This window comes from Misgurnus anguillicaudatus, chromosome 2, assembly GCF_027580225.2.
Source record: "Misgurnus anguillicaudatus chromosome 2, ASM2758022v2, whole genome shotgun sequence".
Lineage (NCBI taxonomy): Eukaryota > Metazoa > Chordata > Actinopteri > Cypriniformes > Cobitidae > Misgurnus > Misgurnus anguillicaudatus.
In genome coordinates, this window is record NC_073338.2 from 29,703,383 (window position 1) to 29,725,483 (window position 22,101).

At 39.2% G+C, this 22,101-nt stretch overlaps 1 protein-coding gene across 2 annotated transcripts in view; it reads left to right on the forward strand.

Moving 5' to 3' along the window:
- The window catches only part of arhgap29b (Rho GTPase activating protein 29b), a 38,531-nt gene that overhangs the window by 4,617 nt on the left and 11,813 nt on the right, over positions 1–22,101 (forward strand). The window contains exons 3-11 of one of the 2 annotated variants that reach the window (XM_073876480.1): positions 10,130–10,273; positions 13,799–13,895; positions 15,719–15,788; positions 17,919–17,979; positions 19,598–19,756; positions 19,840–19,904; positions 19,994–20,104; positions 20,241–20,321; positions 20,411–20,578. In XM_073876480.1, the coding sequence (XP_073732581.1) occupies positions 10,130–10,273; positions 13,799–13,895; positions 15,719–15,788; positions 17,919–17,979; positions 19,598–19,756; positions 19,840–19,904; positions 19,994–20,104; positions 20,241–20,321; positions 20,411–20,578 (956 nt within the window). Of the gene's footprint in view, positions 1–10,129; positions 10,274–12,532; positions 13,242–13,798; positions 13,896–15,718; positions 15,789–17,918; positions 17,980–19,597; positions 19,757–19,839; positions 19,905–19,993; positions 20,105–20,240; positions 20,322–20,410; positions 20,579–22,101 lie in introns of those variants that run through there. The other variant, XM_073876481.1, reaches the window with a different exon arrangement.

Here is a 22,101-nt window from a genome sequence, read left to right on the forward strand (position 1 = left end):
TTCCTGTTGAAAGTTTCTCTGTTTGGTTCTTCCAGGTGCTTTGTGTTCTTGTTTGCACTGTCTGTAACAGCCAGAAGGCTGTGTTCCTGTTCGACTTTCCCTTTAAAAAAAAAACAGTTGCTTGCCATGTTGATTTTCGACCTGCAAGGAAAGTTAACAAAATGTTAACTTTAATGACAGAGCTTTGGAGTATAGAACTGGCAAATTATGGTTTGTGGCATTTACACATTTAAATGCTTTCTCATCTAAGAATAGCTAAATTGTCCCATCTCCTGCAAAAGTACAGGATTTACTGTAGGGTTGGTCTTCCCCTAGTCTCCCGTTTTGTTTTATTATAAAAAGCAGTTCACCTAAAATGGAGATTTCCAGTAAGTGTGGTGTATCTATGTGCTGTTTCTAACTGGACATTTGTATTTAAGTCTCATAGCGCACTACACTAATCTTTTCAAAAGAGGCTATTAGGGCTGCACAATTAATAAAAAAACTAATCAGGATTACAATTACGAGGGAAACAATTACATAATCTCCCAAAGCCTCCATTACAGCTGTCCATTTGTGCTCATTTCTATGCATTTTGCCAGTATGTTTGGGCACCAAATACAGTGGTAAATTGGAGATTTTAAAATTGAGAAGTTGGCGTGTCGTTAGCCGTTTTGAATTTTTTACCAACAACCTAACTCCCACAATTGTTAAGTTATTTACTAGGGATGCTCCGATTAGGATTTTTGCAGCCGATAACAATTACCGAATTGTTGTCTTCGTGATCGGCCAATACCAATTCTTAAAGCTGATATGCAAACATTTTTTTCTAGATAAAGTAATACCACAGATGTTGCTTTGTATATTACTTGAAGTAATTAGGTATATTATTGTTTTAATAGAGAATCAAATAAATAAGCACAACAAATATTTCTTCTGCAAAGAGAAATTTTATATGCCTTTAAAAAGGCTTATGTCTGTTAAAAGTAATAAAATAAAACACTTCACAGTTTTTACTGTATGAATTAAATATACAAGAATTCATATGAAGTACAACAGTTCTTCAGTCAAGAGCAGAGAGTGATTTTATTTAGAGATGAATTAGGTTACTGTAGATTTAAAGGGACATTCCACTTATTTTTTGAAAATATGCTAATTTTCCAGCTTCACTAGAGTTAAACATTTGATTTTTACCGTTTTGGAATCCATTCAGCTGATCTCCAGGTCTGGCGCAAGCACTTTTAGCATAGCTTAGCATAATCCATTGAATCTGATTAGACCATTAGCATTAGCTATTGAAAGTAACCAAGGGGACTATTTTCGGGCAGTGCGTAAAATCACTATGCCTGCTGCAGCCATGTTACATCCTTGATTATTACGCCAGAATTTAGTTCCTAGCCATATCAGCCTAGAAAATTGCAGCTTTTAATTTTCTGTTGGTCTTAGTACACTATGTAACTGCAGAAAACTCTTTGGTTATTTTTTAACGCGATGCTAATGGGCTAATCAGATTCAATGGATTATGGTAAGCTATGCTAAAAGTGCTACTGCCAGACCTGGAGATCGGCTGAATGGATTCCAAAATGGTAAAAACACAATGTTTGACTCTGGGGGAGCTGGAAATGAGCATATTTTCAAAGGAAGTGGAATGTCCCTTTAAGACATGAGATACAGTAGATCGCTCTGTTCACGTGTATTGATGACAGGCTGCTGTGTGCACATGCTGGGAGGAAAATGAAGCAGCTGTTAGGAAAATGAAAGTTTAAAATGTCAAAACTGTTTAAAAATGTTTAAAACGCATGCAAATAATAAACTTTCGGCATGAGGATGCAATTGTCCGCGATAGACATGTGTTGTTTGATGGGGATGTGATGTGTAGCGCAACCTCATAGAAAATAGACATATCTCTGTAAAGGCAAAGAGAAATCCAAATCTGCACGCCGTACATGAGCAACGGGTTATAAAAATGCTCGCACTGCGTAAAAATGCTCTCTAATTGCAGCCGCATTCAGTATCCCTATGATGACAAAAGTGAACAGAGAGATCGGTTCATGAGGTCGCAAATTAAGCAAGTATCGATCTAATCATTTAATGCCGTTATCGGCCCATACGCTGAAAAAAATGATTCATTCAATTTACTCAATTTTTTTAAGGTAAGTGGTTTCAATCAATTTATTTAAGCTACATTTAAACAAAAGTTTTTTTATTTTACTTTACTTAACTAATCTTGTTTGTTTAAATGTAGCTTAAATAAATTGATTGCAACCACTTACCTTAAAAAATTGAGTAAATTGAATGAATAATTTTTTTTTTCAGTGTACCGATCTGCGGCCGATCAATCGGAGCATCCCTATTATTTACATCGTATTATTTCATTTTGGATGTTTAGAATTTACCAAATAATGATTTTTGTCATAATCAAGCAGCCCTAGAGATACCAACAAAACATTGAATTTGATTCACAGAATCTAAATAACTGATACCGTTTCCCATTATTTCAGTCAGTCCTAGAGGCCTTGCGAAATGGATTTTAGCTGTTTATAATCTGTTGACTGTGTAGTTAACTATTGATCAATGAGTCTTTACTTGTGACATCATCACCTCTGTCAAGCTGGGCACAGTCTGGTGACACTTCTCACAAGCACATGCTTTCGACCTCCCCATTCTCCCATTGCCCTGATCTCTCTTAGTGCAGGAGATGCTCACTGACCCTTTAAATGTATGGATTCATCCGTTCGCACAGAGATCAATCATCACAGCTCCCCAGACACTTCACGTCATGTTTTTGGGGTCTACAGGTTAGCCGAGAGAAACACTGGAGAAACTAATCTCTATGCTTATTTACTAATGTAATCTGAATTCATGTCACGCTGAATGCCTGCTCGAAGCTTTTGTAGCCTTAAAGTGATCGGGCACAAAAATTTTTGGCATTTAAACTTTTTAACAGGCCATGTTGCTTTTATTTATTTATTTATTTATTTATTTATTTATTAATTTTAGGTTTTACTTGTTGCTATATTATTAGTTAGCGCTTAGCATTTATGTTGACTATAAGCTTGGCTCATCACTTTGATCGGTGTGACAAAACTCTTCTCGTGTGTGATTACTCCTCCGCCATGAAACCCCCTCCTCCTTCTCCTGCATACCCCGCATTCCTCTTGAACAAATGTTCACTTGTTGCTATGAGGCCTTCGATTGACTGTTGTTAGGTGTGCGACAGATGAAAAATGACTCTTTCCTTGTTGAAATTTTAAAACGCTTTCATAGACATGTTTGATTATTTGACACTGGCAGCCGCCGAAGTGTTAAGTGAGGTGCAAAGTTTTGATGATCAAATTTGCCTTTGTTTAATGTTTTTTATTCCTTCTCTCGGAGCTACATCTTTCCCAGTAAAACTTCTAGATGTTATACAAATCCTTCGAGAGAAATGTCAGTATGTTTGTTTCTTTCGTCAAAACACATCTCATAGCCAAGCCTAGTGTGATTTTCTTTGAATCCAGAAATGAGATGTTTTTAATGTAATGTTGAACTCCCGTAACAGTTGGAGATTCAGAGGATTGGGGTGTTTTTACTGGAAGGTCTAAATATTAAATAATTCCCCATGTGTTAGGAGAGAAGCACATCCAGATTCCAGAACCAGTAAGTGTATTGTGGCATATTCACGCTCATCATGTGGCTAGCTGAAAGTATGTGCTATTCTGTTAAGAGGAAAAGTTTCATGGCTTCTCTTGAGTGCAATGAGTTTGAAAAGTGCCGTCATAACCAGGAAAAGGTCATGTGGCATGTGGCTTTCAGTCAATCATGCATCTATATTGCGACTATAGTTATCTTAGATATACATTCAGATAGCGTTGTTAAGTGTTTGTTTGTGCTTCCTATGTGCATCTCTATTCTGTGCTTTACATTGTCGATCAAATAGTCTGAATTACTTGCAACTCTGTCAATTATCTAAAATAATCCAGGCGAAATGATTCAAGGTTTTATTGTGTGAGTATTCTGAGATTTTCCACTTTATTCGTTTTTTATTTGCTGGGAATATATGCAATTTTACTCACAAGCCTTTAAAATGCTAAATCACTTAAATGTACACTGTTGGTGAGTCCCACCCTGTCTGGTAAGACTCATATATACACCAGCAGTGTACAATTAACACCAGTAACTTTACTTTACAGGGTTTGATTTTATAAAACTCTCTCAGTCTTAAAGCATGGGAACTCTGAAAGATCGGTTCTAGTTTTAAACTAGTTCAGCTCTTTTGCATTTTTAGACATGGTTAAAAAATAAGCATTATTTATCTTCACTGTTATTTTCTTATTATTGCTCAAGGACTGTGCACAGAGAATGACCTACAAAAAAATGTTTTAAAAACTGCTCTACAAATGTCCTGATAACTGTAAGGCAAATGTGGGTTTGAGATCTAAAATAAAAGGAGTCAGATTTTACATTTTTCTCATAGCTGGACCCAGTTGAGAAATTGTTTGCCTGAATACCCCAGCCTGTTGGAGGTCCTGGGGTGGAGGCCCCTTTGGCATATTGTAGTGGTGTTAATCTGGGGATATGGACAAAACCTTCAAAATTGAAAAGTGAAAAAAAGACATCCCACCCTTGTGTAACGAGATTGCTTTACAGAGTGTTGCGGGTGGCACCATTGCCAAAGTCCCCTTGGTAGGCCATATAATGACTCGCTGCGCTTGTGAAGTGTAGGAGAGAAATTTGTTGGGCAGTAACTTTCCTACTGAAGGTGAGGGATGTTTTGTGTGGGCCTGCGGTTGGGGAGCGTTTCCTGGGGTGTGGATTTAAAGCCACAGTTCAGCAGATTGGTCATGGTGATGTGCCAGTTGGCCCATGAAAATCGAGCAAGATTAGCTTGGATGACGTGTGTACGTGTGTGGCTTTTTTTGGGATGTAAATCATCACATCAAAGCTTGTTGATAGAAGTTATTTTGACTGATAAAATATACTGAAATGAAACGTGACTTGCCACTCTAAAGTGGTGCTTGTGGCGTTTTTTTCCCCCCTAATATAGTAATAGACACTCTAGTCTCTGTTAATTTCCTACACTTCAAAGAACGCTTTTTCAGTTCCCATAAATGAGAAGTGGGATGATTTGAGGAAGGCCGACAGGCATGGCGTTAAACCCAGTGGCGCTTTCTCACAGATGAGTCACAACAGAGTGTCGCTAAGCTCGGCTGCCGCTTTGGGCAAAACACAACTAAGGCAGGTCGAGACGTGCCTATTGATTACCTGTTGTTAGCAACGGAGGAAATGCCAGCAGCTGTGCGTAAAAGCTTTGAAGTCCATGATGACATTGTGTCAACTCGCTAGTTTTCCAGGGAACATTGGGAACATAATGCCGGAACAAAAAATATGCAAGGGCCTTTAGGGAAAGACTGACGTTTTAGTTTCATTCAGACAGTAACATTCTGTACAATCCAGCTGTTATATGTCATTATTACTAAGTTACGATTGGTATTATCTTGGTTATTTGCGTTACATTTGTTGCTCAATGATAGGATATAGGGATGTAACGATTAAACCGTGTGTCCCATTAAAAATGCCTGTCTGAAATTGATTCGGAATCGCAAGACTGCGATTCTTTGTTTAATGCACAGCTTGTGCGTATACTACGGCATTTGGTCAGTAGGAAGTCTTTATCAATCTAAAATCATAACGAGTTGGAGTCGTTTATAACGTGCATTTAAAAAAGCAACACTCGTTAAACCAAATCATTTAAAATATTCTTTATTATCATGAAAATACCTGAAACAATTTGAAGAACAGTTATATAAATATTACTGTAGACATTTCCTGGAATAGCATTCGTAATGCTACTTCTTCTTTGGCACAAAGGGAGTTTCTGCACTGGAGCGCCCCCTGGCATTCGGATGTGCCTGGATTTCACCGTAATTCATTCAATTTCATTCATTGAGAAAACGCGCATTTACATGGTTAATCGTTACACCCCTAATAGGATACTAACTAAAAACAAAATTAGCTTAATTTCACGTCTTTCAATAGGTTTACTAAATGAAAAGCTTTTTTAGTTATTGAATTTAAAGATTTGATCACATGAATCATTTTTTATTTTATTTTATTGTGTGGATTGGTGTGTCATTTAACAATCTTTAGTGTTTGACGTACCATAGTAACTAAATACCAGTTTCTCCTATTGTCCTTGTCAGCTATGGACAAATCACAATTTCAGTTTAAACAATACGTATCTGCTAAGATCTGAAAAGCATTATTGGTGTCAAATGGTTATGCACGTTCTGAAATGTGTGTTCATAAGAGTCCATAATGAGACAGAAATGTGTAGTAGGGGCCATTAGGAGGCTTCATTCTCACACTGTGGTGCGAGGCTTGTTGACAGTTGGGTGAGATTATGTTAAACAGCTCTGATCAGAGACGGAGGGGTGGTCGAAAAGCACCAGTGAAACATGAAGAGACTGAGCGTGAAGCGTGGCTGGGCCAGCACGCAGGCTGAGCGTGGGAGGGACAGCGACTCGCTGCTGGAGCTCTCTGAGTGAAATAGACCCTGGACGGAGGGCCATCGGCAGGGGGCTCGTCCTGAACAATGCGTGTGTGCCTCCAGCATTATGCCCACCGAAACAATGTCCCTCAGTTCCCCCTGAGCAATTTTAATGCATAGTTTTTTTTTAATCCCATTGTTTTGACAGCACTAAAGTGTTTGGGGGCCCAGATGATGCATTATTCATAACAGACCTAGAGCGGGACTGGAGACCACTGGTTGCTACGCTGGCATGAAGACGTCCTGGGACCCCAATCAGCTCTGACACATGACATAGTCCCGTGTGCTGGGCCCCCATTGGGTGGATAGAACATTCCATCTGTCTTGCTGTCTTGGGGTGGTGCTCTCGCTGTCATAGACAGGAATTTAAGGCCATAGATTGATTAACAGATCTCCAATTTAACATGTTTAGACACCAGCAAATAGTAAAATGCTTCCTCAGAAATATCAAGAATGCGAGTTTTCTGATTTTTAGATCATGCAAACAGTTAAAGCCAAATCAGTGCAGGGTTTCCCTCTTTGACCTGCTGGTTGGGACTTGACCCCTCACCAGTAATTAGGAGGGCACAGAGAGGAAAACCTACAGCAGGGGTTGGGGATTCTAATGGAGGGCTTTTGTCTCTGTGCTGTTGGTGAGGGACACTTCAAAGTTAAAGGGGAGGACACTCTGGTTACCCCTGAGGCTAGGGCCTCCACTCCACTTACCAAACTGGAATCTCCTAATTCTTTCAGGGAGAAGACCTGCACTTGACTGCCCAGGTGGTGGTGGTGGAGGAGCATATTATGTTGTTTTCTAGTGGAGTTTCGTTTAGTGAGTGTGTATGATTTTAGGACTTGGCTGTAGGATTTTACTCTCTTGTTGTTTAGACCTAGTTGGAAGTGGGAAATGGCCACTGGGATCAGCTTTGACCAGGCCATGCACCTGCAAAAATATACATAAAGATCCACTTATTTCATTCATCAAACCAAGCAAACATTGTTTTTGAGAAGTTTCCCACACATACCCGTTCTCTTGTTGTGTGTCTGTGCAAGCAACAACACTGATGAGCAGAGCACCATCAGTACAGCCTCAATGTAAATGTATGGTGATTGATTTTGTCAGACGATGTCCCGTTTTTAGCAGCAGTTAAAGAAAGAGCTGATTGAATTAAACAAGGAGTTACTGGGTCGTGGGTCGTTACTGGGTTGTTTAGTCACTATTTTGTAGACCAGATAATATGTAAAAATTTGTGTTAAAATGCAATGTAATGTGACAGATCAAAGAGTAAAACCCGACACAATGACGTCACATATATGCTAATTGGCGTCTGACGTCATCACTGCCACAGTCTTTCAAAATCCTGTGGAAACACTGTAAAAATATACTCTGGTACTTATTTACTTGTGTATTTATGTATTACTGAATCAATATCGAAGCAAATAAATCAATATTGAACTGAATCGAAGCCTCAAGAATCGAAATCAAATCAAATTGTGTAATTCCTAACAATAATAGCCCTAGTTACATTATTTAATTTTTTTGAGCAGTAATCAAAATGTAAACAATCTTACCATGTACCTACAGACCCCTTCACAGTTCACGTCACAGGCGGTTCCCACTGCGCATGTCGGGGTCAGAAAAGTCATTACGTATTATTCGGTATCGTCAAAAATGCCTACTTGCGTCGTGGGCTTTGAAAATCGCACCAGGTCTGCCGTTAAGTTTTTTGGGATTCCTGCAGAATCTCAAAAACAAAAAATACAACATCTGTGGCTGCAAGCAAATAAACGTGCAGACTGGGACAATGCAAAGATCAAAGAGGCTTGTGTTTGTAGTGCTAACTTCATTTCAGGTAAGTCATCGTTTTTCAGCCCTGTTAGATTTAACTAGAAAGCCTAAATCATATGAACAGTTTGACCCCGTGCTGCGTGCGCACCTGATAGTCATTTACTGTTTACAAACCTTGAAGGGGTCTATTGCAAAGAGATCAATTAGAATTTCATAAGGGGCAGGTGCACGTTTTTTGAATGATGGTGACGTGCTCTCCGGAATTGGTCATCAAAGCGCTATCATGTATGTTGATATTTAATAAAGCAATAAGACAGCCTGTTTGTTGGTCCTTTGGGTCGGACTGCTTTCACACTTATAACAAACCGCTCCAGAGTTAATTTGCAATCGGGCCAACCACCTGGTTTAGGCGGATCAATTGCTTTGGTGCGGATACTAGCACAACTGCCATCTTCACGTATGCCTAAACGAACCGAACCAAAGGAGAAAACGCACCAGGTTCCAAAACAAAGACTCAGGTGTGAATACACCCTTAATGTTATTTAAAGGAACAGTATGTAGGATTGTGCAATCACAAAACTTGTGGCTAAAACTGGTACTGCAATCACACAACTGGTGGCCAATACACAACATGACAACATAAACATCAGTTCAGGGCGGCAACTCCACATTTTAAATGACAATATCCTGGCCGGACCACTGTTGTCAGTGATATAAGTATTTGAAATGAAAATGATTTCTTAATGTCTAGTGACATATCAGGGCCATTTTATGATTAATTGATATAAATTTCTTACATACTGTTTCTTTTAATCTAATCTGCAGAATTCACCATATTGCAAAATTTCAAAAAGCGGTCTGCAGATTCTGTCTGATCTATGATGAGGGAGCTTATTTGTTGACGACAAAATTTTTTTTTTGCATGGATGATGTTTAACTATCAGCTGATCTTTTTATCTTTCGTAGAATGTGAAGTTATCATCTCTCTGTGTCTTCATTACAACATTCAGTAACAGTGTATATAATCTCATCTACTGTGTACCAGCCAACACATAGCTCATCGACCTAGTGCAAACATACCTGGGATTAACATTTTTTAACTTTCTTAAAGGTTAAACTGACTTGACTTGACGTGAATATTTTACACTGTTTATTGCTGGTGGCTAGAGTGAATGGTTTTTTTTACACACTTCTGCTATTTTAAAATAAAGAAAAATTAGTCACACAAAAACGCTTGGTACTTCCTAAAAACATTTAGTTACATTCCTAGCAACTTCTCAAATATGTATGAATTCAGACACACAGATATTTGAAAACAGGAAATAAGTAAAATCTCCCTGATCCCCTTTCCATAATCCAATTACCAGTAATGGGCTCTGCTTCATTCTCAGCATACACCTCACCTTCAAACAACAACAATAAACGCTTATACTAAACTATGTCTGGATACCCACGCATTGCTGCTCTCATTTTTGTCTGTATACTCATCTTGCCACCAGCTATCTCTGATGTACACAGACTATCTTGCTCTGCATGTCAGGCACAACGCGGCCTCGTAATCTGCTCATCTACTCTGACCACAAGGACTTGCACAATTACCCTGCATTCATCCAAGCATGCCAAAAGCAAATATGCTGTTTCACTGTACAAAAGCCTCTGAATGCCATCACGCATGCCACTTCCTCATCTGCGATTGGGGTAGTTTTTACGAATGACTCAGTTTCTTGTATTTTTAAATAGCTTCAGTCTAAAGCACTCTGCACACATACTGTCTTAAAACTGAGCTTTCCCCAAACCTGTCGAGGTAGCGAGCTGATGAGTTTGTGGTCTCTGTCTGTTTTCTCACTCCAAAGAAAATCAAGATTGTTCACAGCACGTGGTCGATGAACGACTCGGGGAGCTGGTTCGCGCGTTGAAGGGTGTCATCGGAAAGCACCAAGCACTGAACTCTTCAGAAATCCTTGGAGCTGCGGGTACAGTTATCGCCAAAGTCAAAGGTGAGCATCCTCTTGTGGCTCCGCCCATTTTTTATAGCGCCCAAAAATGTAATACAATCTTGCTGCGCTACCTCCTGTAGTACTTTTCACTCACTTTTGCAGTTTTGTTCCAGTACTTGATAACATTGAGGCAACACTAAGCCATCATCTGGGAGGGGAAGTTACTAGACAGTTCTCTAAACCAAGCTTGCAGTTTCCTAAATGTAAATGAGCACTTAGAAACTCTTTTGTCTGAAATAAAAGAGGAATTTTACTTTTGGCAAGTGCACAGGAATGTCCAATTGTGTATAAGTGCAGCTTGGAGTCCAGATTGATGCTTCAGAATACAGAACAGATGATTTTTTTGAATAATACTGAAATGTGTCTTTTACTAGTTGTCCACATAATTCCCAGCTGTTTTCAAAAGCATGTTTTCAATTTGAGGGGCTACTAGAGTGCATCAGCTTTTGCCACTAGAGGGCCAGTGACCCTTTCCATTGTTTCCTTCAAAGGGAGGTCTGAAGATATTTGTAGTAGCAAGTAAGGTATTGCATGTCGCCTTATACAGCATTCTTAAGGCGTTTGATTTACAAGTGTTTGCTACTTGTCATTTTGTACTTTTTGGAATGTGGTTGACTTGGATACATGCTCAACGTACATGCTTCAAGTTACCTGCAGTACCCACATTCCTGCTTCCCACATAAACTTCAGTCCATTTGCTTTTTAACATCAAGCATGCATGTCATTCTATATTTTGCTAGAAGGGACTTGGAGAAATCAGATGCACATTTTTTTGCCTTGATCACAGTCCATGAGGTCTCTTTTTTTTGCCGCATAGTTTTCCTGCAAAATTTCTTGGGGCGAGGCAATAAAAGTGTCAAGTGTCTCAAGTTGAAATTCTTTCTCTCCCCGCCCATGTCTAGAGCAGTCATTGGCATCTGACTAGCTGTATTTTTATCTCTGCTTCTCATCTGAAGGAGCCTCTGTTATCTCTGGTATTTTGTCTTGTGTTCTGACGCATTGTACCTGCGACAAGTTATGGATTTATAAGTATATATATTTATAAATAGTCATTAATTTACGATTAAAATTTGGGCTGTTTGTCACACAGCTGTTTTGGTATAAATGATGCAAACTATTACTATGATACTTTTATAGTGGGTGTTTGGTTTGCATTTGAGCTTTATAGATTTGGTCTATACCAAATACTTCTCATGTTATTAAAGAGACACTCCACTTTTTAAAAAATAGGCTCATTTTCCAGCTCCCCTAGAGTTAAACATCTGAGTTTTACCGTTTTGGAATCCATTCAGCCGATTTCCGGGTCTGGCAGTACCACGTTTAGCATAGCTTAGCATAATTCATTAAATCTGATTAGACCATTAGCATCGCGCAAACTAAAACTTGACTCTTTTGTAGTTACATCGTGTACTAAGACCGACTGAAAATTAAAAGTAAATTTTCTAGGCGATATGGCTAGGAACTATACTCTCATTCTGGCGTAGTGATCAAGGACTTTGCTGCTGTGGCATGGCTGTAGCAGGCACAATGATATTACGCAGCGCCCAGTCCCTCCAGAAAAACGCGATTATGCGATCGCATGATTTAACGCATAATTAGTCAAAGTCCGCATATTTATGCAGGGGCCGCATTTTTTCAAATACGCCGCACTTTTGCAGCATAAATTGCAGATTTCCGTGCGCAAAATATGCGGGGCTTGCATGATTTCATAATCCCCACATTTCCGTAGCAAAAATTGCATATCTTGCACATCTTAGACGAAAGTTGAAAAATGTTGCATTTACTTCACACAAGCGCAGCCATGTCCCCTGTTGTCATGGGAACGTTATAAAGTGCCATGATTATGTGGGGTGAACATCATTGAAAAAGCTGCAAACAGTTTTTGCAAGTTCCCGCAATTTTATTGCATAAAATTGGATAAATATCCCGCATATTTAATCGCATTTATTAAGAAAACGTGCGGCAAGATCAAGGATTTTTGCCCGCAACAATCACAAAAAAACTCTGGAAAGACTGAGCGCCTGAAAATAGTCCCCTGCTGTTGAAGGTAAGCAAGGGGACTATTTTTGGGCAGTGCGTATCACTACAGTACGCCTGCTGCAGTCATGTTACAGCAGCGGAGTCCTTGATTGTTATGCCAGAGTGAGTGTACCTTTAATAGAGAAATAACTGCATACAGGTCTGAAGCAACAAGAGTGGATAATGACAGATTTTTCATTTTTGGGGTGAATTGTACCTTTAAAGCACAGGCCTTTGAAGATTTCTAGGGAAGAAAAAGTTGTATGTAATAAAATTTTCTTAGAATTCTTAACTACCTCATGATCTTAAAAATTGCTCTTTGTGAATAAATAATCGGTCAGTTCTAAAATCACAGAAAGTGCTTTCGAGAAAAAGCAGATGGATTCTCTACTTCAGGAAAACTGCTTTCTGTCTGAATGTAGCCATTCTCATATTGAAGCTTCGAGGGGCAGAAGTGGAAGCATTGTTGTGGAACTGCAGGATGTCCTGAGGAAGAAGTCAGCGTTCCATTGCAGGGGCCACCGAGCCGCCCGCCTGCATTCAGAAGCAGAGAGGCATGCATGAGGAGCCATGCACCTCTCTCGCTCTCCTGTGCTTCTGTCCTCGTCTGCCTCTGATCGAAGCCGCAAGCGTGACTGACAGTTGAGTGTGGGGATTCCCACCGTTGCCGACCGCCGCTGCGTTTTGTGTGACAACCTAAATCAATCTTCAAACTGCGGAACTGGAAACTGCGACAGAAGATGTCGGGGTTTTTTTGGCCCTGGTTACTTTTTCATGTATGTCAGGAAAAAGTGGAAGTCAAGCTCCATTGAATCATTCTGAACTGGGCTGTGGCATTAGTTCCTGAATATCATGGAAAAGTCGTCTTCGGTTTGTATGTAATCCCTGCTTTAGCATGTTGAACCTGGATGTAACTGGACTTATACTAAAGGGCGAGTTTAAGAATCTGGTAAGAATCTCCTCTTGAATGTTTTGAAAATGTAAGCTTTCTGAGGGTTTCCTGTTGAGGAAAGGCACAGCTAGCAGACAGGAAGCTCTTGGTTCATGCAAGTTTCATTGCTTCTTAGTTTTCACTTGCTGCACTTATCTGTTGTACCTTACAGTAACTGTTTCTTACTGAAAACATTCAATAGGATGTCAACTTCTTAGTGTTAAAAACATAGAAAGCAACATTTGCGTATGCTGCTTGAAACAATGTTATCATTGAAGACCTTGATGTTTTAGTAACATTAAACAATTCAGCATTTGTTGTTTGTGGGGAAGCATGTCCCTAGCACAAAACAGCATCAGATGTTAAATAAGGAAGAAAGATGTAGTTCCTTTTTTACAAAGGTTGGTTCAGGTCTCTTTTCTGAAAGTATAACAATGACTGATGTTACATTATCTGACAAACGATTGAAATGCTTATCTATGCATAATTGTCATATTGACATTCTAGGCAGAAGAAGTGTCAATCTAATAATTGGTGCCGTTGCTTTTTCTCAAGTGGTTTATCACTTCCCACAGGTGTAAACTTCAAGGAAGTCAGTAAAGAAAATAAAGATACCATTTTTGGCGAGATATACACGTCGATTGACAATTTGGCATTCACGTTTGGCAATGTGTGAGTACCATTGGTCTTTTCTAAATCATAATTGTGGACAGAACTAACCCTGCATCAGCTTAAGAGTTCAGTCACTTTTGGTTTTTGTGGCATGGCAGCTGTATATAGTACTCTCTTACAGCTAATGAAATGTGCTTGTGACATGTTGTAATATATTATTGGAAGTAGTGATGCACCGATGTATCGGCTGCCGATATTTATCGGCCGATTTTTTATGAATTTAAAACCATCGGCATATCGGCAATAGCACGAGAAAGGCCGATACCGATTGTTTATTAACTAACTGCATAAAGAAATCCATTATATTTAAAAAATGAGTTAATATTGTAAATAAATTAAATGCTGAATAGCAAAAACCACCTTTGAAGGTTGTCATGCTGTCTTATTATATTTGTTTTAGCTTAATTTGTGCCTCTCTTATTATGGTTGGTAAGTTGAATGTTAATTAGACCCAATCCATGTTCAGTAAAAATAATTTGATGCAGAAATAAACTAGCTAATAGACCAACTGTATAGTATTGTATACAAGGGTTTAATATCGGTATCGGCCAGAAGTTATCTGTATAAATCGGTATCGACCCAAAAAATCCTATCGGTGCATCCCTAATTGGATGGAATTGTCATACAAAAATTAATGTTTTGTCATTTACTCACCTTCATGTTGTTCCAAACCTGTGCGATTTTCTTATGCAACATGATGGTGGGTGAATGATGAAAGCATTTACATTTTTGGATGAGCTTTACTTAAAGGAACAGTATGTAGGATTGTGGCCAAAACTGGTACTGCAGTCACACAACTGGTGGCCAATACATAAAATGACAACATAAACATCAGTTGAGGGCTGCAACTCCACATTTTAAATGACAATATCCTGGCTAGCCCACAGTTGTGAGTGATATAAGTATTTGAAATGAAAATTATTTCTTAATGTCTAGTGACATATCAGGGCCATTTTATAATTAATTGATATACATTTCTTACATACTGTTCCTTTAATGTTTCTCACATTTAAAACAAAAAATTAAAGGAATAGTCTACTCATTTTCAATATTAAAATATGTTATTACCTTAAATAAGAACTGTTGATGCATCCCTCTGTTGTCTGTGTGCGTGCGCGTGGGCGCTGGGGCGCGCTGCGACGCATCGATGGCGTTTGGCTTGGCCCCATTCATTCTATTGTACCGTTTAGAGATAAACTTAGAAGTGACCAAACACATCAACGTTTTTCCTATTTAAGACGAGTAGTTATACGAGCAAGTTTGGTGGTACAAAATAAAACGTAGCGCTTTTCTAAGCGGATTTAAAAGAGGAACTATATTTTATGGCGTAATAGCACTTTTGGGAGTACTTCGACTCGGCGCAGTAACACCCTCCCTCTCCCATTATGAGAGTGAGAAGGGGAGCGGACTTTTCAGGCGAGTCGAAGTACTCCCAAAAGTGCTATTACGCCATAAAATATAGTTCCTCTTTTAAATCTGCTTAGAAAAGCGCTACGTTTTATTTTGTACCACCAAACTTGCTCGTATAACTACTCGCCTTAAATAGGAAAAACGTTGATGTGTTTGGTCACTTCTAACTTTATCTCTAAATGGTACAATTGAATGAATGGGGCTAAGCTAAATGCTATCGAAGCGTCACAGCGCGCTCCAGCGCTTACATGCACGCACACAGATGATAGAGGGATGTATCAACAGTTCTTAGTTAAGGTAATAACATATTTTAATATTGAAAATGAGTAGACTATTCCTTTAAGGCTATGATGTTTTTGCATATTAAATATTTCACATGTATTGACTGTGATGTGTGTCTCTTCAAATTTCAGAGTGTCTGACTTCCTTATGGGAGATGTGGACAGTGGCTGCAGGTTGGGGTTTCCCCAGGCCAGAAGTCGTGTAAGTCATCACCTCCTATTTGGGTCTTTAGGTACATATACTGAGTCAGCAAACTGTGCGGGGGCACTTCAATTACTTATTTAAACATTATTGAATGACTAGTTCACCCAAAAATTAAAAACAGACATTTTTAACTCTGCTAACTATTATAAAAGCGAAGAAAAGTCATACAAAGTGTTGTTTAGTCATTGACTTATGACTTTAATATGGAGCTGTTTTTCACACAGTCATATTGCTATGAACTGTGTGGACAACATCTGTAATGGTTTTTATAGTAGGCGTTTCGTTTTTTTTTTTATTTGAGTTTTATAGATGTGGTTTACATCATCGGGGCTAAGAGCTCCATGAAGATTCTTAAAGGGATAGCTCGGCCAAAAACGACATCAAACCCATGATTTACTCACCCCCAAGCTGTCCGAGTTGCATATGTCCATCGTTTTTCAGACAAACACATTTTCGGATATTTTAGAAAATATTTTAGATATCTCTGTTCATTAAATGCTATGTTACGGGGTCCAGGAACAGTCCACGACCCCCAAGTCCAAAAAAGTGCGTCCATCCCCCACAAATCAAATCCAAACAGCTCCAGGATGACAAACAAAGGTCCCCCGTGGGCAATCCGCGCGGCGTTCCTGTAGAAATATCCACACTTAAAATGTTATCAACTCCACAAACCAGCTTCCGGTAGCGCCGCCATCCTAGACTCAGGAGAGAGGATTAGCGTAGTGTACGCACTTTTCTTAGTGACGTATGACAAATTCGGAGGGCGGGGGCACCGAGCAGCAGCAGAGAAACTCTGTACGCTGCGTAAGCTCTCATCCTGAATGCGCATCACTCCAAAATGGCGGCGCCACCGGAAGCTAGTCCACAAAGCCAAGAACACCCCAAACATGGATATTTCCACAAAAACACCGCACGGATCACCCACAGAAGACCTTTGTTTATCATCCTGGAGCCGTTTGGATTTAATTTGTGAAGGATGGACGCACTTTTTTGGACTTGAAGGTCGTGGACTATTCCTGGACCCCGTAACATAACATTTAATGAACAGAAATATCTAAAATATTTTCTAAAATATCCGAAAATGTGTTTGTCTGAAAAACGATGGACATATGCAACTCGGACAGCTTGGGGGTGAGTAAATCATGGGTTTAATATCGTTTTTGGCCGAACTATCCCTTTAAAATACTCCTTATGTGATTCACAAAGAAAATAACCATATGGGTCTGGTACAACATGAGAAGATAATGACATATTTTTTATTTTTGGGTAAACTGTATCTTTTAAAGCTCAGATGACTGTTTTGACAATAATAATTCATGTGTGTCGGCCTCTTTGATTTAAAAGCAAAGTGTTTAAAGGGACATTCCACTTTTTTAAGGCTTATTTTCCAGGTCCCCTATAGTCAAACACCTGATTTTTACAGCTTTGGAATCCATTCAGCCGATCTCCGGGTCCGGCGGTACCACTTCCAGCACAGCTTAGCACAATCCCCTGAATCTGACCAGACCACTAGCATCACGCTCAAAAATGACCAAATAGTTTTGATATTTTTCTTATTTAAAACTTGTCTCTTCTGTAGTTACATCGTGTACTAAGATCGACGGAAAATTTAAAGTTGCAATTTTCTAAGCTGGTATGGCTAGGAACTATACTCTCATTCTGCCATAATAATCAAGGACGTTTCTGCCGTAACATAGCTGCAGGAGGCGCAATGATATTACGCAGTGCCTGAAAATAGTCCCTTTGGTAACTTTTAATAGCTGGGGACTATTTTCGGGCACTGCGTAATATCATTAATAAAATATCGAAACTCCTTGGTCATCCCTGAGCCCGATGCCAATGGTCCAATCAGATCCAATGGACCACGCCAAGCTATGCCAAAAGTGGCAGCGCCAGACCCGAAGACCAGCTGAATGGATTCCAAAACTGTAAAAATCAAATGTTTACTCTTGGGGAGCTGGAAAATGAGCCTATTTTCAAAAAAAGTGGAGTGTCCCTTTAAAGGCTTGATCGACTGAGATGTTTTGAGTTCAGATCAAAGACGCAGTTGAAAACAAGCGCATATCTCATTCCTAACCTCTATAATAAAACATTATCTAATGAAATGTTTCCCTTTATATTTTTTAGTCTTTTGAAAATTTCTCTGATGATTCGAGGGGATGTAATCAGGAGAGAAATGATCTGGCAGGTAAATAGTTTCAGTTTTGTTTTTATTTTACATCCTGTTTTCATCATACAACTCATGCCATTATAGGGTAGTAAATCTCTTCACAGATTTTCCATGTTCCTTTTGAGAAACAGAAATACAAACATCAACAAATGATGTCCTAGTTTATTAAACAAACCTCACATGAAAGGAGTTAGTTTACCAAAGACACAGATAAGCAGTCCTGACATAGGTCACGCTCCACCACAGGGGTCCATACACTCCTTTGTCCTTTTACACTTTTGATATTTTTCATATTGTCTCACATTCCTCTTTTTTGCCAAATAGTGGACATTCTTTCAGTTTTTTAATGTTTGTGTGTGAAATTGGAACCACATGTGGCTTTTTGGGTGGGGTGCTTGGATTCAGATGGAGCACAGCTGGGCGATGTGTATGTGTGGGGGTGGGGTCAAAAGTGTGCGTGTCAGAGCATCTGGCGAAGGTTAAGCACATATTTTATGAGATGATATTGCACGCTCATGCAATGCAGTATATCTGTCATACCGACCTCTAAGCATGCACGTACTGATTAGTGTCAGATCTGTTTCTTTGCCTTTGGTGTCATGGGGATGGTTAGACCTCATTTAAAAATATTACATGCAGTCTGCCACCAATTTCACAGCTGTCGCTGGCTTTAATAAAGCTGACTTGTAAAATTTCCTTTTAGTCTATAAAATGCTAAATTTAATAAAGGATTTTAAATGACAGTTTTAGTTCGTGAGGATGAGGTTGAAGAAGCATAAACGTCATGTTTTAAAGATGTGGAGCATCTGTTTGTTTTGTATGTGTATGCTCACATAACACACACTGTTTCTGCATTTCTGATGTTAATCTGTAGTACCTATAGAGTAGTATTACATCCTTTATATCTCCGAAGAGTCTTTAGTTTAATCAGATTTATAAAAGAAAGATCAGCTTTAGCGAAAAAATTAAGGAGGAGGAGTTACTACCGCGGGAGGAGCGAGTACGAGTCATGCAACACTATATAACACTTATAACTTATGATTCACTACATGTTCGTGTCATTTATATAATATGTACGCGCCTATTTCCAACATAAGACAGAAGTCTTACCGCATGCAACTCATGACCCGGTTGTGACTTTTCAATGAAATCTAGCGCATCAAACACACACGCAAAACTCCGCTGCTACCCCGGATAATAAGCTATATGCATTGTTTCCATAAGGCTGGCTTTCTTCTCCTTACATCCAAAAACACACTTCTTCTTTCGTGCCATTGTTGATTTTTGAAATTAAACAAAGCTGTCGCGTAATGTGATGTTTGTAAGTTGTAGCGTCTCCCGGTGATTAACGGGTGGGCGGGGTTTTCTGGGGGTAGTGCCCATAAAAAGAATTGATACGTATAGAAACCCCTGAAACGTCAACTGGACCCGTAATCGAATAAACTTTCCGAAACTTTAACTAATCCTGGCAAAGTGTTTTCGGCACAGAAATACTCTGTATCATGTCCAACTGCTTTTTTGACACTTTGCCTACGTTTAGCATAAGGAAACAACTCTTAAACAGTGTTAATAAGTAAGAATGCATGAAATATATTTGATCCACCCCTTTAAGTGTTGTTGTTGTGTGTGTGTCCAGATCCTGCCTTGTCCTTCCCAGAATTGTCCCCTGTGGAGCAGGTGGACCTGCTTCTGCTGAAGAATGACAGTGGAGTAGAGTCGGCTTTGCTCTACGCTAAGGCCTGGTCCAAATACACCAAAGACGTTCTGGCCTGGGTAGAGAAACGCCTCAGCCTGGGTCAGTCTTTTTGTAAAGCTCTGTCTTTATTGATCTGAATTGCTCTTGAGCTTTACCTTAATTTCGTTCTGTTCATTTAACAGACATGGAATGTGCCAAAAGCTTTGCTAAGATGGCAGAATCTGCAAAGGCAGTTGCAAGTCAACAGGTGCTGGTCTTTTTGGATTTAAATGTGATATTTGTCAGTCAGTACTCTAAACAAAGTTCTAATGAGAATTTGTTTTTATTATTCTAAAGGACTACATGCCCTTCCAGGATATTTATGTGTCTGCCTTTAAAAATGAGATCGAGTACAATCAGGTTCTGCTGCAAACAGCCGCAGCTCTGCAAACCAACAAATTCATACAGGTAAGATTATGATCAGGCAAAAATTCAGAAATGTTTCAATTTTGGACTTTGTGTATAGATTTCATACACAATCCGTTCAGTCTGCAGTAGTCTCTAAGCCAGGTATTCAACAACACGTTTCCCATAATTCCAACAGCCACTGCTGGCCCGGAAGAACGACCTGGACAAGCAAAGGAAGGAGATTAAAGAACAATGGCAAAGAGAGCTGAAGAAAATGGTGCTGATTATTATTTGAAATCTCTGAATTTCATCTCTGAGTTTACATATTATCAGAACTAGACTTGATAGCCTGTGTGTGTGTTTCAGAGCGAGGCTGAGAACGCTGTGAAAAAGGCCCGGCTGCTGAAGGTGCAGAAGAGGGAGGAGTACGAGAAGGCACGCAGCTCCACCAGCCGCACCGAGGAGGAGCAGTCGGCCGCAGGAGGCAAAACTCTGGAGAAGAAACGAAGGGTGGAGGAAGAGGCCCTACAGAGGGTAGGCTACTGCATAAATGTAGAACCACACTATAACGAATTTTGCAACTCTAAATTCCACCACCGTCACAGACTGCACAAACACACACGCCCTTGTGTTTACTCTACTAGTTACTAGGCTTCAAAGTGGTAAATGAGTTTCTGGGAATTAGTTTAGAGTACAGGTTCTGCACAAAATCTACTTAACATCTGGTTTTCTTTCTGTGGACCGAGCAAAAGATAAGGCTACGGACCTAAATTGTGTATAATACTAGTGGTGTTGTAGCCGATATTTCATATTCTGAGTCTATACTATTTACATTTTTCAAATTATATATTTCTTAATATGAAATGGTAAATAAAAAAAAAACACATTGCATTGACATATCTTAAAGGATTAGTCCATTTTCTTAAAAAATCCAGATAATTTACTCACCAACATGTCATCCAAAATGTTGATGTCTTTCTTTGTTCAGTCGAGAAGAAAATATGTTTTTTGAGGAAAACATTGCAGGATTTTTCTCATTTTAATGGACTTTTATAGAGCCCAACACTCAACACTTAACAGTTTTTTTCAACGGAGTTTCAAAGGACTCTAAACGATCCCAAACGAGGCATAAGGGTCTTATCTAGCGAAACAATTGTCATTTTTGACAAGAAAAATAAAAAATATACACTTTTAAACCACAACTTCTCGTCTAGGTCCGGTCCTGAAAAGCGCCAGCGCGACCTCACGTAAATGCCTAGTGACGTAGAGAGGTCACGTGTTACATATATAAAACGCACATTTGCGGACCATTGTATACAATAAACTGACACAAAGACATTAATTTGTATCATTTGACATACAACAACGTCAGAGCGGTCCTCTTTCAACACACTTGTAAACACTGGGGCGGAGTTTCGCGTTCGTCCTCTGTGACCTCTTGACGTCATGACGTATTGCGTGAGGTCGCGCTGGCGCGTCACAGGACCTAACCTAGAAAAGAAGTTGTGGTTTAAAAGTGTATATTTTTTATATTTCTTGTCAAAAATGACAATCGTTTCGCTAGATAAGACCCTTATGCCTCATTTGGGATCGTTTATAGTCCTTTGAAACTCCGTTTAAAAAACTGTTAAAATGTTGGGCTCTATTAAAGTCCATTAAAATGAGAAAATCCTGCAATGTTTTCCTCAAAAAACATAATTTCTTCTCGACTGAACAAAGAAAGACATCAACATTTTGGATGACATGGTGGTGAGAAAATTAACTGGATTTTTTTTTTAAGAAAATGGACTAATCCTTTAACATCTTAACAACATCAGTGCCATTGTTTTGTCTCAAGATGCACACCAGTAATGTTTTTTGTAAGCTATGTTTGTAAAAACTACTTAAATGTCCTAATATAATTCCTGAATTAATCTAAACCCTGTCTGGGAAACTGCTCCATAGTCATGTAAATACCTTGTAATCATTAAAGTTGCAAAACTGTTCAATTACAGTTCAGTCAATATAAGTTAGCCATTCAAACAAAATGGCTTTAAACAGTCATATATTTATTTTGA